Here is a 15,287-nt window from a genome sequence, read left to right on the forward strand (position 1 = left end):
ATCTTCATGATCACATTTAGTCCAGAATGTACTCTGGCCAACCAGACTCCCAATGCCCTAAGAACTTCAGAAGTGCTCCCCCCTCTGTCTGGAACACCCTACTTTCCCCTTCCCAGATACTGTCTACCTTTCCTGTTCTACAAAGTGCTCATAAACTTCATTTGACTTCCCAGATGAAATTCCTTTTATTAAGCCCTCCCTTTGGTAGCAGCAAATTTGTTCGCATGTGATTTGATCAGTTTCCCTCATTATACTAACACAGCAGAGTAGGCTGGGTGTTTTTACTCACCATCACGTACATCCTCGATGCTCTGCAGCGGTGCACAGTAGTAGGTACCTGGTTAACTATTTGTGAAAAACATGAAAAATAGAAAAAATGGGGTAGAGCCAAGTTAGGAAGTTGAGTCATTCAAGAACCAAGGAGTTGCTGCACTGAGGTATTGCACAAAGATGATGGGAGCACTTAAATTTTTAGGAAAATGCATTAAAACAATTAAACTATCATTTCAAGCAATTCCCAAACCAATTAATGCATAGATCAGGTTGTAACTGTCAAGATACGTTTGGCAATACAATTCTATTGGCATCAGGACTCATCTAAGTACCTGAAGCAGTGGCAGCATCAGGCTCAGTAGTACAAAAAGGCACATCATTCTCGTCTTCCCCAATCTCCTGCAGTATGCATTCTGCCAAACCATTTCGATTAGAGCTTTCAAAGGTCACTTTATTCGGGAGAAAGGGTCCATCCACTTTTAAGTTTTAATAGACAACCAACATTCCAGTGTAGGGGTAGGGGCTTTTGAGAAAGAGAAGATAGTCTGAGACAAGTTTCCAACCAAGTGAACTAATTTTTCAGACAAGGACCACAGTAGATTCAGTAGCTGAGTTGAGATTTGGTTTTGAGTTTCTGGTTCCTACAAGGTGGGCAGTGAGGGCTTTCTAATCGGCAGTTAAACATTGGTTTACAGCAAGACTCACACCCAGCGTCTTTGGGCTAACTAGAAGAGCAAATTCTGAAGCAGAAGAGTAACACAGAGCAACTTATATGAAAGAACTGCTCAAGCACTTGAGATTACAAACTATTAAAAATGGTATTTGAGACTGCCAAGACAATCATATACATTTTATACAGCTATATAAACAATTGTTCTACAGTAAGATTTCCTGGCCAGGCACGGAGGCTCACAGCTATAATCCCAGCACTTTGGGAAGCCCAGGTGGATAGATCACTTGAGGTCAGGAGTTCAAAACCAGGCTGGCCAACATGGCCAAACTCTACTAAAAGTACAAAAAATTAGTTGGGCATGGTGGTACACACCTGTAATTCCAGCTATTTGGGAAGCTGAGTCACTGCACTCCAGCCTGTGAGACACAACGAGACTGTCTAAAAAAAAGATTTCCTATATAACACTACTTTTACCTGAGTACACAAAAGATTTTGGAAATCCTGGGAAAAAAATTCTACTAGCTATAAGCTATTTAAATACTGTTGATAGAAATTATCAGATGGAAATTAAAATCATGTAAACAGCATACTCAAATAAAAGAATGAGACAAAAGTTTAAGAGTATAATATTTTTTATTCACTGATAGCAAAGCCCTGTAAGGGGAGCCTTTGCCTAGTCCTCGGACTCTGATTCATCTTCATCTTGACTAATCTGGAAGTAACGAAGTTCATAGGTCTCCTTGTCAGATGCAACCACTCGAAGCCAATCACGAAGATTGTTTTTCTTAAGGTATTTCTTGGTAAGGTATTTCAAATACCTTTAACATAAAAACATAAATTTCATTAAGAAATACAATTCCTACTATGTAAAGGTTTATTGTATGAAAAATATACATCATTTTCATCTTTTCTGTACCTAGCTTCCTCCAAAATATTTCATCCTTCCTTTCACACTATGCATTGTGCAAGACTGTTAGGGTAGCATCCTCTTGTCATACTGCCACAGCCAAATTATTTAAGCAGTATGATTTTACTCTTCAAATATATTATGTGTGTGTGTATATATATGTGAAAACGTTAACACCCCCTTCACCACTATTAAGCCCCCTAACTCCCAATTCCACCCTGGCTCAAGAGGGAACCTATTAATAGGGTTAAATTCTTACTATGCTCATTAAGTCTCAACTTCTCTGAAAACTCTTAGGCCCTCTCTACATCTAATGTAATCAGAGTTGTACTTCATAGTAATTATCTGATTATCTGTAAGATCCTTGAGGACAGCTACTACATTTTTATCTCTGAATCCTTAGTGATTATAATCTCAGTTAACATGTACTGCAACCACTTTAGTCCAAGCCATCATCGTCTCTTACTGAAATCAGCTCTTATATCTTCAGTTTCCACCAGATGTATCACCCTAGTCTTTTTCAGCCACAATAAACAATTGCTTCCCCTTACACATTCCATGGCTTTCAAGATCTGCTCCCCAGACACCCTCCCACCTCATGCATTCCTCCCAAAACACTACACCCCAGACACACTGGCTTTGTTACTATTACTTTAATCCACCAGGCTTCTGGTTCATCCTGCCTGTAACAATTATCCCCCAATTGCAAGGCTCACTTCTGCATTTCATTTCCTGAACAACTTATCAACTTACCCAAAAACTTTGCAACTAGCTTTATGCCCTTACAGCACTTATCACTGCTTGATTAATTCCATTTCACTCTCTCCCTTCTCCACTAGAAGTTTCTTGGTGGTGGTTAAACCGCCTGCTTGGTTCGCTGTTCAGTTACCCAGTCCTATGCTGCCCATGAAGTATTTAATATATGGTGAATAAATTGAACAAATAAAAACTGGCAGCAAGATGTTAAGACTTTGCCTCTGATCAGCTACCTCTCCTGAATAAATAACTAAAACCTTAAAAATTGTAAGAAAAGGTTTGTATCATTGAGACAATCCTCGTATGTACACATTAGACATGTTTCTTTTAACACACTCAAATACTAAAGTACTCAGCATTAAAGGTTATATACAACTTGGATTTACAGGGCCTGTAATTTACGGGACCGGGACCATGGACACAACTGCCCTATATTCTAGCAATAAATTACACTTACAACTAGAATCAGCAACTGGCACTCATTTACTGAATTTCCCATTTATGTAGGCCTTTAGTAAGCTCTTATTTATTCTTGCATATAAACAGAATACGCGTAATAATTACATATTCTATGAAATATTCCAAAAACTACTATAATTTTATTAAAATTTGCAAAGGTACCAACCTTTTAGAGAACTGTTTCTCAGAAACAACTGTGATTTTATTCTTGAAGCGTTCAATGTGAACAACATTCCCGAGATTTCCAGTTTTGCCATTGACTTTAACCTTCTCCCGTAGAAATTGCTCCTATTTTAAAACAGAAAAAATGCACAACTAGGGAAGAGAACCCTAGATATTCACTAGGGAAGGTACCCTAGGAATAGAGCTTAGGTTATTATCAAATATTACATATTTAAACCACTATAAATAACTCGGATTATAAAAATGAGCCAAGTAGAATGATACTTACAAAATTTCCAGAATCAAAAATTCCATCTTCTACTGGATGAGTGAGGTCCAAATTAAACTTCCAGGTTGACCTTTTGGGCTTCTTGTCTTTCTGCTACATAAATGTGAAATAATTATGTAGCTATATAAAACAATTTATTCAATTGGTATAAACAATTTTAAAGTTTGTACCAATGCAATCCGTACAATGCACTGGGAGGTTACATATACAGAAATGTAACAAAAATAAAAATTAAAAAACCCCACCGACCCGGGATTGATGTGAACCTCTAACCAAGTCCTAATATGTTCAAGTTGTCAAAAGGTTATGGACTTTCATTGTTTTCCATACCACCGATGTTCAATTTTAAACTATCGTGCTTTACTGCCACCCCACTGCAGATGGAAATAGATTAGTAAACCTCCTAGCCCAAGCACAGTTAAGTGCCAGAGCTAGGATTCCATCCATCTATGTCTAGGAAATTCAATTCTTACGTTGTTATAGGCAAGGGAAGAGGACTTCGGTAAAAAAAAAAAAAAAAGAAAGAAAAAAAATTTTTAAAAACAACCAAATAAAGGCCAGGCGCGGCCCCAGTACTTTGGGAGGCTGAGGCAGGAGGATCACTTGAGGTCAGGAGTTTGAGACCAGCCTGGCCAACATGGTGAAACCCCATCTCTAGTAAAAATACAAAAATTAGCCAGGTGTGGTGATGCATGCTTGTAATCCTAGCTATTCAGAAGGCTAAGTCGGGAGGATTGCTTGAACCCAGGAAGCGGAGGTTGCAGTGAGCCTGATCATGCCACTGTACTCCGAACTGGGGGACAGACTCTGTCTCAAAAAAAAGAAAAGCCAACACCGTGGAACTTAAATTTTCCATATCCAAACCTTTTATACCAAGACCATATTATATGGCTACATAAGCAAAATGTTGCGGTAGCCAGTAACCATGTACATTCACTGAAATATAAACAAATCAGTATTTATCAGATGATAACCTCCAATTTAGATCCACCCAAATGGCTACCAAGTATTACACCTTAGTTTGCTTTCTCAGGTAACACGGTAACATGTACCAAAAGAAAATCACTCAGTTGGCGCAGAAGTTAATTTGGGAGACACAAACAATTTCTGTCTAATGGAACAGATAACCCTGTAGGGTTTATGGCCATGCTGGGCATTACGCAGTTTTGTAGCTAGCCCAGCAATTTTATCCTAACTTTTTCTGTAAATTACGCATATATACCTAGCTTTTCAGATATTCTTAGGAACATTTTAACATCTTACTGGTTCCCTTACTAATGGCTTAAGTACAATATCTGAAGCATGTTCATTTCACATTGCCGGAATCTAGGCTTTTACTTTTCTAAAAATTACTTCACAGAGGAGCTTCTTCCCCAACTGAAAGTTCTCAAGAAACTTCCGTGATGTCCGCCATCGCGGGAGCTGAGCGCCTCGGAGTTCCCTCTGGCCTGGGGCACAGGTCGTCAGACCGGCCGGATTACTCACCTTTCTCCTACCCAGTCCAGAGTGGCAAAAACATTATCAGGCGCAAGGCAGTAAATAAATGGCTCAGATTGCAGTACCACCGGCCAATTTACAGCTGTGCCTCCCTCTTTCCCACGTGTCCAAAACCACCCATTCTAAACCATTTCCGAGCCCAGCTCCAACTCCACTAGACCGCATGGCAGATGCCAGGAGTCTCGAAAAACAATTCAGGATCCTCGCGTTTTGGTTGTGTTTCTGACCCAGCCTCCACTACTCCCCTCCCTTTATCTCGACTGAGACGTCCCCACTCGACAGATGCAAAATTCGTTACAGCAAAAATCATTAAATTGCCGCACAACACTCCCACCAAGACATCGCTCACTCACAGGCGCCATTTTGCGAATCGGCCGCGCGAGCAGAGAGAAACCTACGACCGAGCGGTCTGTATTTATACCAAAGCGTGCTGCGTCACGCGCTGAGAACGTCAGATTGTCGCCTCCAGGAAAAGAAAGCAGGAGGAGCGCGGAGGCCGGTAACCTAGGAAACCAGTGCGCGGCCGGACGCCAGTACGGAATCGGCTTTCCGCGGGCGCACGCGGGTGGCGGTGGTTGAACTGACTCCCGGGTTTCTGCTCCTGGCTGTACAAGCTGATTGATCGCAGTGGTCCCTACAGTTACCAAGTGGCTGCTCCCGGATACGGACGCACGCGAGGGATGCAGGGGTCATCTTTCACTAATCACCGGAATCCCCTTTCCAATCAGGGCAAGACAGTGTCTCAGGTTGCTTTGGGATCTCCTCTTTTATTGCAGTTATACTCCTCCAGCCAAAAAGTTATTTCTATTTGTGTTTTGTCTGTGGTCCTCGTTTTCTAAATGACTGTTGAGGGAAATCGGTTCTTCGGGGACCAGGTCCTCGGAAAAAAAAGCATTTATATATATATATATGGGCGTGGTGGCCCACACCGGTAATCCCAGCACTTTGGGAGGCCGAGACCGGAGGATCTCTTGAGCCCAGGAGTTCCTGACCACCCTTGGCAGCATAGGCATAGGGAGAATCCGTCTCTACAAACAATTTAAAAAAAATTAGCCCGGGTGGTAGTGCGCTTCTGTATTCCCAGCCACTCGGGAGCCTGAGGCAGGAACATTGCTAAACTTGGGGGGAGGAAGTTGCAATGAGTCGAGATCTGCCACTGCACTCCAGCCTGCGTGACTCTGTCTTAAAGAGAAAAACACGTAGTGCTTGCTTCCTGTTCATTCGTTTGGTATAATTTATCATGGGTTTTAGAGTTAATCCCAGGTCTCTTGATTTCCATCCAAAATGCTCCCCAGTTAAAATTCAATGAATGTTTGCTGTGACCTATCAGTATGTACAAGACATACGAAGGTGGAAGTGTCTTGCTGACAAAAGGAAAAAGTAGCTTTTGAGCTTTGAAGGATTGTAAATTGACATCAGATTAGAAGGGTGGCATGCTAAACCCCTTGAGTTTAGCAGTAATACGTTTTCGTGGAGATGAAATTATCATACCTAGGGGTAGGGGTATGGGATGGGGTGGACTTTGTTGTTAATTTGAAGAATGACCCCCAGAAAGTAAGAACTGTTCATGGCCTTTATGCCAGCAAGTAGTTATCGTGGAAACTATGCTTTAATAGAGCATATGACTTGTGGAGTCTGAAGAGAGGCCCTGAATTCCTAGAAGAAATCCATTTCAACAAGATTTTTTAGTTGTCTGCCTTAAGAGCCACAATAATTACATTTCTTTTTCCAAACATTAAAGAGATAGAAGGGAGCCATTGGCATTTCCTCCTCAAGGGCTGCCTAAGCTGAGGAGCAGAAATGATTCTTATTTTGCTTGTCTTTAGCAGTCTTCCATGTCTTGACAATAAACTCCTTAAGCACTATTAAGCCATTTGTACAAAGAGGATATGAAAACATACCTGTTTCACAATAACTAGTAATCGCCAAATAACTAACTAATTAGAAACTGTAATGAGGGAAAAATATGTCAATTAGAAGAAAAAACCCCCCAAAACTTAAGAATATTAACGAGAAATGTGCAAATGGGAAGACTAAAAGTTGTAAATAATTCAGTTCTTTCCAAACTGCGCGTGTGCACATGTATATAGTCACACAATGCTAGTCAATACCCCATAGTTATTTTTTAAAAATTTGACAGCTAATTAAAAAAATAATTTTAACATTTATTTTAGATTCAGAGGGTACATGTGCAGTTTTGTTACGTGAGTATATATAATGATGGTGGGGTTTGTGGTGCGATTGATCCCTTCACCCAGGTAGTGAAAATAGTACCCAATAGTTAGATTTTCAACCCTTACCCACTTCTGGTAGTCCCAGTGTCTATTTTGTAAAAATTTACTGATACATCATCATTGTATATATTTCTATATATAATATTGCATGGGATAATGTGATATTTTAATACATGGATACAATATGTAATGATCAAATCACAGTAATTTGGATATTAAACACCTCAAACATTTTTCATTTTTTTGTGTGTTGAGAACATTCCATGATGTCCATGAGTATCCAATGTTTAGTTCCCACTTATAAGTGAGAAGTACAATATTTGGTTTTCTGTTCCTGCATTAATTTGCCTAGGATAATGGCCTCCAGCTGCAGCCATGTTGCTGCAAAGTACGTGATTTTGTTATTTATGGCTTGTGTTGACAGGTAATTCTAAATTACGACTCAATAAATGTCTGAAAAGAGCCAAGACACTTTAGAACAATGAAAGGGAGTGTGCCTTTCCAGCTCTTTCAATATAAGATATTGTAATAGATGATAGATATGTATTTAATATATTATAAACTTCAGTCATTGGATCTATATGATGCTGAAGCCTTAGTAAATGGATCAGTAAGCAAAAAAATACAGAAAAACTCCTCCATATGTAACAACCTTACGAATGGCTAAAATATAGTTTTATTTTTGTGTATGCATTTATTTACTTTTTAGAGACATAGTCTTGCTCTATCACCTAGGCTGGAGTGCAGTGGCGCAATCTCAGCTCACTGCAACCTCTGTCTCCCGGGTTCAAGCAATTCTCCTGCTTCAGCCTCCCAAGTAGCTGGGATTACAGGTGCTTATCACCACGCACAGCTAATTTTTCTATTTTTAGTAGGAATTTCGCCATGTTGACCAGGCTGGTCTCAAACTCTTGGCCTCAACTGATCCGCCCACCTTGGCCTCCCAAAGTGCTGGGATTACAGGTGTGAGCCATTGTGCCTGGCCTAAAATATAGTTTTATAAATAATTTTTTAATGTATGCTTGAGCTGGTGGAAAAGTAAAATAATTTTTAGGGAGCAGAAATGACAAGCCATGATCCTACATGTTTGGAGCTTAAATTAGCTCTGCCCAGATAGCATGAAAAAGCTCCAAACTGAGTATGTAGTTTAAAGTGTGCTTGAATTGTTAACACCAGACAGAAGCAAAGGCAAATGCTCTCTGGAGAAATGCATTTTAGACTCTGGATTTTCTATTCTATTCCATTGATCTGTCTTTTCACTTGCCAGTACCTCACTGTTTTGATATACAGGCTTTGTAATATGTTTTAATTTCTGGTAATGCTAGTCCTCACTCAGCTCTGTCTTTTCAATATTTTCCTAGTGATTCTTGCACGTTCATATTTCTGTATGAACTTTATTAACAACTTGTTTAACTTCATTTAAAAAACTTGGTATTTTTATTAAGACTGTATTCAAATTATAAATTAAATTAGGTAGAACTATCATCTTACTAACTAGCTATCAACCAATAATATGGAATTTGTTCAGGTCAACTCTGTCTTTTGGGAGTGATTTATAGCTTTCTTTGTATAGGCTTTGAACATTTTCCTTTCATTATGTCTTCTAATTGGTTATTATTTGTATATATGAAACTATTTATTTTTGCATGTTAATTTATTTCCTGCTACCTTGATGGACAACTTTATTGTTTGAGTTAGCTTTATCATTGATTATCTGGGATTTTCCAGATATACTATCAGATCATCTGAAAACAGAAAATAGTCTTATTTTTTCTTTTATTCTTAAAATTTTAATACGTCTATTTTCTATTGTCCACTTGTACTGGCTAATACTTCCAAAACAATGGGGGTCAAGATATTGAGCATTCTTGTCTAGTTCTTGACCTTAGTGAGACTGCCTTCAGCATTTCTCCACCAAGGAAAAGGCTAGCTTTTGGAATTTTATGCAAAGACATACACACATATATATGCACATGTCTATACATATGTATACACACACACACATAGCTGTTAGGTGTACCATGTTGACATATATAAACATAAATACATTTACATCAAATAAGTATTCATACATCTCTATTTTCTAAAGAGATTTTTAAAGAATGGATCTTGTTTTACCTAAATTTTTTCAGCATTTATGCAGAAAATCATGTTTTCTCAATTTTTTAATTTGTTTATTTGAAACAGATCTTGCTCTGTCACCCAGGGTGGAGTGCAGGCGCAGTCACAGCTCACTGTAGCCTCCACCCCCTGGGCTCCAGTGATCATCCCACCTCAGCCTCCTGAGTAGCTGAGACTACTGGTGCGCTCCACCACACCTGGCTAATTGTATTTTTTTGTAGAGACGGGGTTTCGCTATGTTGCCCAAGTTGGTCTCAAATCCTGGGCTCAAGCCATCCATCCGTTTCGGATTACAGGTGTGAGCCACCATGCCCGGCCTTATTTTTTCCCTTTATACCTATTAATATAGTAAATGCTATGAAAAGATTTCCCAATATATTAATATATGTCCTATGATAGTGAGCTATATTAATAGATTTTCTAATATTGAACCATTCTTACATTTCTGATAGACACTGGTGTATTACTTTCTTCATGTGGTGTTTGAGTCTAAAAACTAGTATTATATTAGGATTTTTGCTTCAATATATTTTTTGTTATTTTTAACAGGTTTAGGATCAAAGTTATACTTGCTTCGTAAAAAGAATTTAGATTATTTTCCCTATTCTGAAACATTGTACATAACGTTAGCACCATATGGTCTCTAAAAGTTTGGTAAAATTCTCCTGTGAAACCATTTGGACCCCGTTTTGTTTGGTTGGTTTCTTTGTGGGAACAGCAACCCCAGCTTGGTTTCTTTGTGGGACAGTTTCTTGACAACTTTCTGTAGTTCTATTAAAATTACAGTTTAAGCTTTCTGTCTTTACTGAGGTCAATTTTAATAACCATATTTTCCTAAGAAACTGTATCATCTAGGTTTTCAAATTTATGTGCATAGATTTGCAGAGTTTTATTTTTATTTCCTCTACATTATCAGTGATTCCGTCTTGTCATTTCCCATTTTTGCATTTGTGCTTTCTTCATGTTTATTAAATAATAGCTAATGATCAATCTATTTTAATTTTTCCAATAACTAGAATTTTAATCTATTTGCTATTTTTCTTATTCATCTCATTAATTTCTGCTTTTGTTATTGTTACTTCCTCCTGTGTGCTTCCTTTTGGTTTATTTTTCTAGCTGTTTGATTTACTATTTATTTATGTTCATTCTGTCATTTTTATTTATATAGATGGTAGGGCAATGAATTTTCCTCTGATAATACTTTTACATAGATTCTGATATATAGTATTTTCATTATCTTTCAGGAATTCCTTAATTTTTGTATTTCCCTTTTCATTGTACACTGCATAATAGGTTTTAAATTTCTAGTTAGAAAGACCTTTTTATTTTCTAGTTTGTTTTTAATTTCACTTGGGACTGGTAACACAGTGTTTTTAATATTTCTGCTTTATAGAAGCTACTGCTGTTTTCTTTATGCACTAAATGCCCCTTTTTTGTGTCAAAGTTCTATTTGCCTTGGAAAGAAAATCTCTAACATCAGGATGGTAATATTTGATATATGTGCAACAGATTTACCTCATTAATTGTATAGCAATTAAAATGAGCTACAGTGACAGCCACATTAAGTGAAACTCACATAATTATGAAGGAAAAATGCATACACACCATGAATGTTAGTCGATGAACTTCTCCATTAGAATCTGTTGGGGATCTGCTGGGCCTTTTTGGCTTTCTTGGGCACTAGACTACAAGTCATTGTGGTCCTGGGAAGTGTCCCTGGGTGTAGCCAAAAATTATTTTAACTGGATTCAGAAAAAAAAAAAAAAAAAACCTCTCAAATTGGACAATGGATTGATATAACCTTGTAGGTAGGTCCTTTTGAACCAATACACACCCAGTGGTTGTAACTGATATGACTACAAGTATTGTGGGAAACAGATATTGTAAGTTCCCAGTGGAGTGAATAATTTAGACAGGTAATATGGTTTCCAAATATGCGGTTCCATAGAAGGGCATTCTATTTGGATAGAATGTTTAATGATTTAATGATGGGGGGATGGGGGAAGGATAAGATGCAGGTAAATTGTAAGAGACACAACTCATAATTAGCCCTTTTCAGTCTTCTTTTTCCCTCCTATGCCTCCCTCTGGGTAACTGGGCTACCGAATTTGCAAGTGGCAAAAAGGAGTGGGGATAGAGGCTAGAAGACCTTAACTGGTACTTCTTTTACTGCCCAACTTTGCATTGTGGATCTGGTAGATTATGGGTATTTGTAATGATCATAGATACAAGGTGACAACTGCCATGGTATCTCTGGCATGGCTCACATGTCAGGGAGCAAGAGGGATGTTCTAGAATGGTACAGTGTATAAGGAAGAAACCACTGAGCCACCTAGAAATGAACATGTCCAGTTGGTGTGGATTAGACACGGTGAGGACTGGCAAAAGGGTGAAGCGTTTGCTTCAGGAAATTATCGCCCCACTCATGTTGTGGAAAGGGAACAGCAACTCCAGCTTGTAGGAAAGAAACACCTCAGACCCTGGGAAATCAGGGGTGAGGGAAGTAGCATTGCCCTCTCTTACATTAAATATCTCTGGAAGGACACATAGGAAGGGGATGAAGAGAGGAAAATGTCTTTAGTCTTTTGTACCTGCTGAGTGACTATTTTATAGTTTAAAAAACATTAAACATTTAAAAATAACACTGTACCTAAACCTCAAACTAATATTTAGAAATTAATAGTCCCAGCCATAATGCTAGGGCACTACGTGAGGACCTAGAATATAAAAGTACTCAATAAAAACAAGTTAGATTTTCTTTTAAAGTGACATACACTTAAGTCATACAATTTTCGGGTATGAAATTGTTTTAAAGATGTAGATATACAAGAATAGTGCAAGCTGTTAACTTTATTTTTATTTAATACAATGATGAAATTAACAGACAAATATATTTTAATAATATAACAAAGCTATTATTGTTAGGGTATTATCTACATTTTAAGGTTTTTTAAGTCAAAGACTTAACATCTGAATTTTAACTATTTTTGAAATGTAAAATGCACAATTAGTAATACCCATACTACATATCTTAGAATTTTAAAGTTTTAGTGAAAACATTTGAGTCTCTGCAAGTAAAAGCAATAGTTCTCCTGTATCTAAGAAAAAAAATGTATTACTAAAAAAGTGCCACTAGATTTAGACAATGCTAAACTGTTTCCTTTTTGGGGAGGAGGACAAAGTACATAATAGTATAGAACTAGTCATTTTCATTATACTAGTATGGAACTAGTAATTTGCATTATGCTTTGTAACAAGCACAAGAGTGCTTATTTATAGTAGATATTAACCACAATAAATAACTCCTCAAAAAAGATCACAGCTATGATGGGTGACAAGCTGTTCAGTCATTGCTGAAAATAGTCCAGAGTTTTTTAAAAAGTGCAATCTTGATCTGAGATAAACTTAAGTCTACCAATACCAAGAAATAGTTTTAGGGACTTCATATAAATACAGTAACCTGTCTTTTTTTTCTTTTGTAAAATAGGTTTCTACCTGTTCTAAGGAGGGGAATAGTGGTAGATAGCAAAGTTTGGCAACAAGTATGTTTCTAGCAGGTGAAAGCCTGGTATCCATTCTGTAAGATGCATCTTTCTTTTTTTTTTGAGACGGAGTCTCGCAAGATGCATCTTTTACGGAAAGAAAGCATGCTTATTAGATGTATACAGTACTTTTCAGGCACTTGACCTCACTTGGTAGCTAAGTTGGTGTTCAGATGTTTGTTTAATGGAAAAACATTAAATTACATATTGGCTTCAAGCCATGTTCCCATAGAACATCTGTGTTTCATAAGCTAAATCCAAATGTTCCCTGCTAAAATCAAATAATGATGCCATATACCCAATTCAGAGAAAAAATTTAATAGATTAAATAGATTGAATTGTCTCAATTTTTAAGGTTTTCCGCTATAAATTTTTCTTAAATCTTTGTTGCCTGTTACTTGTCTGAATGTTAGCAGAAAAAAGGCTTGACAACTGTGAAATACTATGCCTAAATGACATTAAAATGAGAACTGCTGATCAGTACAATATACTGTTCATGGAAATATGCTTATATTTTCACTCTTACACTGCTTAAGAGCCATATTTTCTCATAGTAAATGTGTTCCTAGTTCATATTATAGAATTCAGTATGTAAACATTTCAATGTACCCAAAAGAGCATTATGAATTTATCTATTATCCCTAAATACGTTTGGTGAACTTCTACATCAATGCCTGGCTCCAAAACTATCTTTGGGGTCCATGCCAAAGGAATGCTTTCGGATATAATCTAAGGATAGGATTCTAAAATGAGACTGCCAAATTCTATTCTAAAATGAAAAAATATGGCAAGATTCCGGTATGGATGCCACTGTTTCCATTTTTTTCTTGACTATTTAGCATGTAGTGTAAGTGTGTTGACATTAAGGATTTTTTTATATGCATGTATCACGGTATTACAATTTGGGAAAATTCTGCAATATATTTTCAGGCAATTGGCTTTAAAATAATGAAGCTTCAGCTTTTAGCACAAACAGCCCTGAGAACAATGCATTCATATTACAGCTCAACTAGAAATAATCGAATTGAGAAACCTTAAAGTACAAAAACAAGTTCTGGAAAAGTTGTAAATTAAAAAAAAAAAAAAAGTTACCAACAGTTGAGGCACCACCAGACAATACTTTTAAGAGTTGGGAGTTTGGAAAAAAGAACTAACATACAAAGCTATGTGCGTACATGTGCACATGCAAATTGTGTTGTAATGAAAAATTGTGTCTCCAAATTTTACAGCCTGATCATTTTATTGCAGTGTCTCCTATTATAGATATCATGCTCTGACTGCAGGAGAGTTTTGGTAATTAACAGAAAGCGCTGGTACAGAGACTTATATCATTAAGGGAAACAGAGTCAAGAGCTTGGTTAGCAACAATTTCTTCAAGTGACTGACAGCCCCTGGAAGGGAGCCTGAAAAAAACATCATAATTATGTTTATGATGCAAATGCTAAGTCAAAGTAGCAATGATATGATCTATGTTGTAGCAAATAAGGTATAACAAAGTCTTCACAGTATAAATAAAATGTTCTAAAAAGAAACAAATATTCAACCTGTTAATAAATTGGTAAAATGTATACAGATAAAAATGGCTTATCATTGTACAATCTATCAACATGACAGTCCACATTCTATACATGGTAACTCATGATTTTTAACATTTGCTACAAAAAAGTACAACAAATATTAGGAATCAACTTTAACATTGCTGATGTCTAAAAAGAATGAAGTCACTTCTGTTCTATGTTTAAAAATACATGTTCCCTACTTCCTTTTAATATAATTTATAAAGCTTTACTAAATGAAATATTTTGTTCTAGAGAGATATCTATTGACTTATGTGAAAATAAAGTCCCATATCTTTAAAATCTATACTTATATATCAAGAGTATTTACACTTCATATATTACTTAAAATGAAAATATTTATGCATAAACACTTTTGCCATTCAAAGTATGAAGACAGAGATGCATTATTATAATTTGTACACCCTTAATTTGTACACAATTGAAAATATATGTGAAATTTTACAAGTTAGGAAGAACAGGGGCATGCTAATCGAGAGTTAATACTAAATCATAACACCAGCATGGTTAAGAGGGGCCACAGGAATGACCTGCAAGCAGCACAGATTAATAATTTTCTGGAATTCCTATGAGTTACAATGCCAACCAGTAGCAATGAAGATACACATTGCAGAGTACTAAGAAACTAGAGCAGTATGTAGTAGGTACTTAAATAGAATACTGGAAAGAATGTAGCCTAATTTTAATTGTGCTTTAGATGGGCAAACGCTAAAATGTTATACTAAAAACGACTAACTACAACCTCACTATTTCTTGTGTTTTAGAAATTTCCTCTTTGCATTTCTCTTAAAGTATCT

At 36.9% G+C, this 15,287-nt stretch overlaps 1 protein-coding gene across 2 annotated transcripts; it reads right to left on the minus strand.

The window, feature by feature from the left end:
- Positions 1-1,560: 1,560 nt before the first annotated feature.
- Positions 1,561-5,406, minus strand: RPL22L1 (ribosomal protein L22 like 1). 2 transcript variants are annotated; one of them, XM_015131628.3, is made up of 4 exons: positions 5,370-5,406; positions 3,520-3,609; positions 3,235-3,356; positions 1,561-1,764 (listed from the first exon to the last, which is right to left on the minus strand). In XM_015131628.3, exons 1-4 carry the CDS (start codon positions 5,376-5,378, stop codon positions 1,620-1,622), a joined length of 366 nt encoding a protein of 121 aa, XP_014987114.1. In that variant the 5' UTR covers positions 5,379-5,406; the 3' UTR covers positions 1,561-1,619. The 2 variants fall into 2 exon arrangements, with proteins under 2 accessions (XP_014987114.1, XP_014987113.1); XM_015131627.3 differs by having other exon boundaries at positions 3,520-3,612.
- Between the last annotated feature and the right edge of the window lie 9,881 nt (positions 5,407-15,287).

The sequence above is a fragment of the Macaca mulatta genome, chromosome 2 (genome assembly GCF_049350105.2).
Source record: "Macaca mulatta isolate MMU2019108-1 chromosome 2, T2T-MMU8v2.0, whole genome shotgun sequence".
NCBI lineage: Eukaryota > Metazoa > Chordata > Mammalia > Primates > Cercopithecidae > Macaca > Macaca mulatta.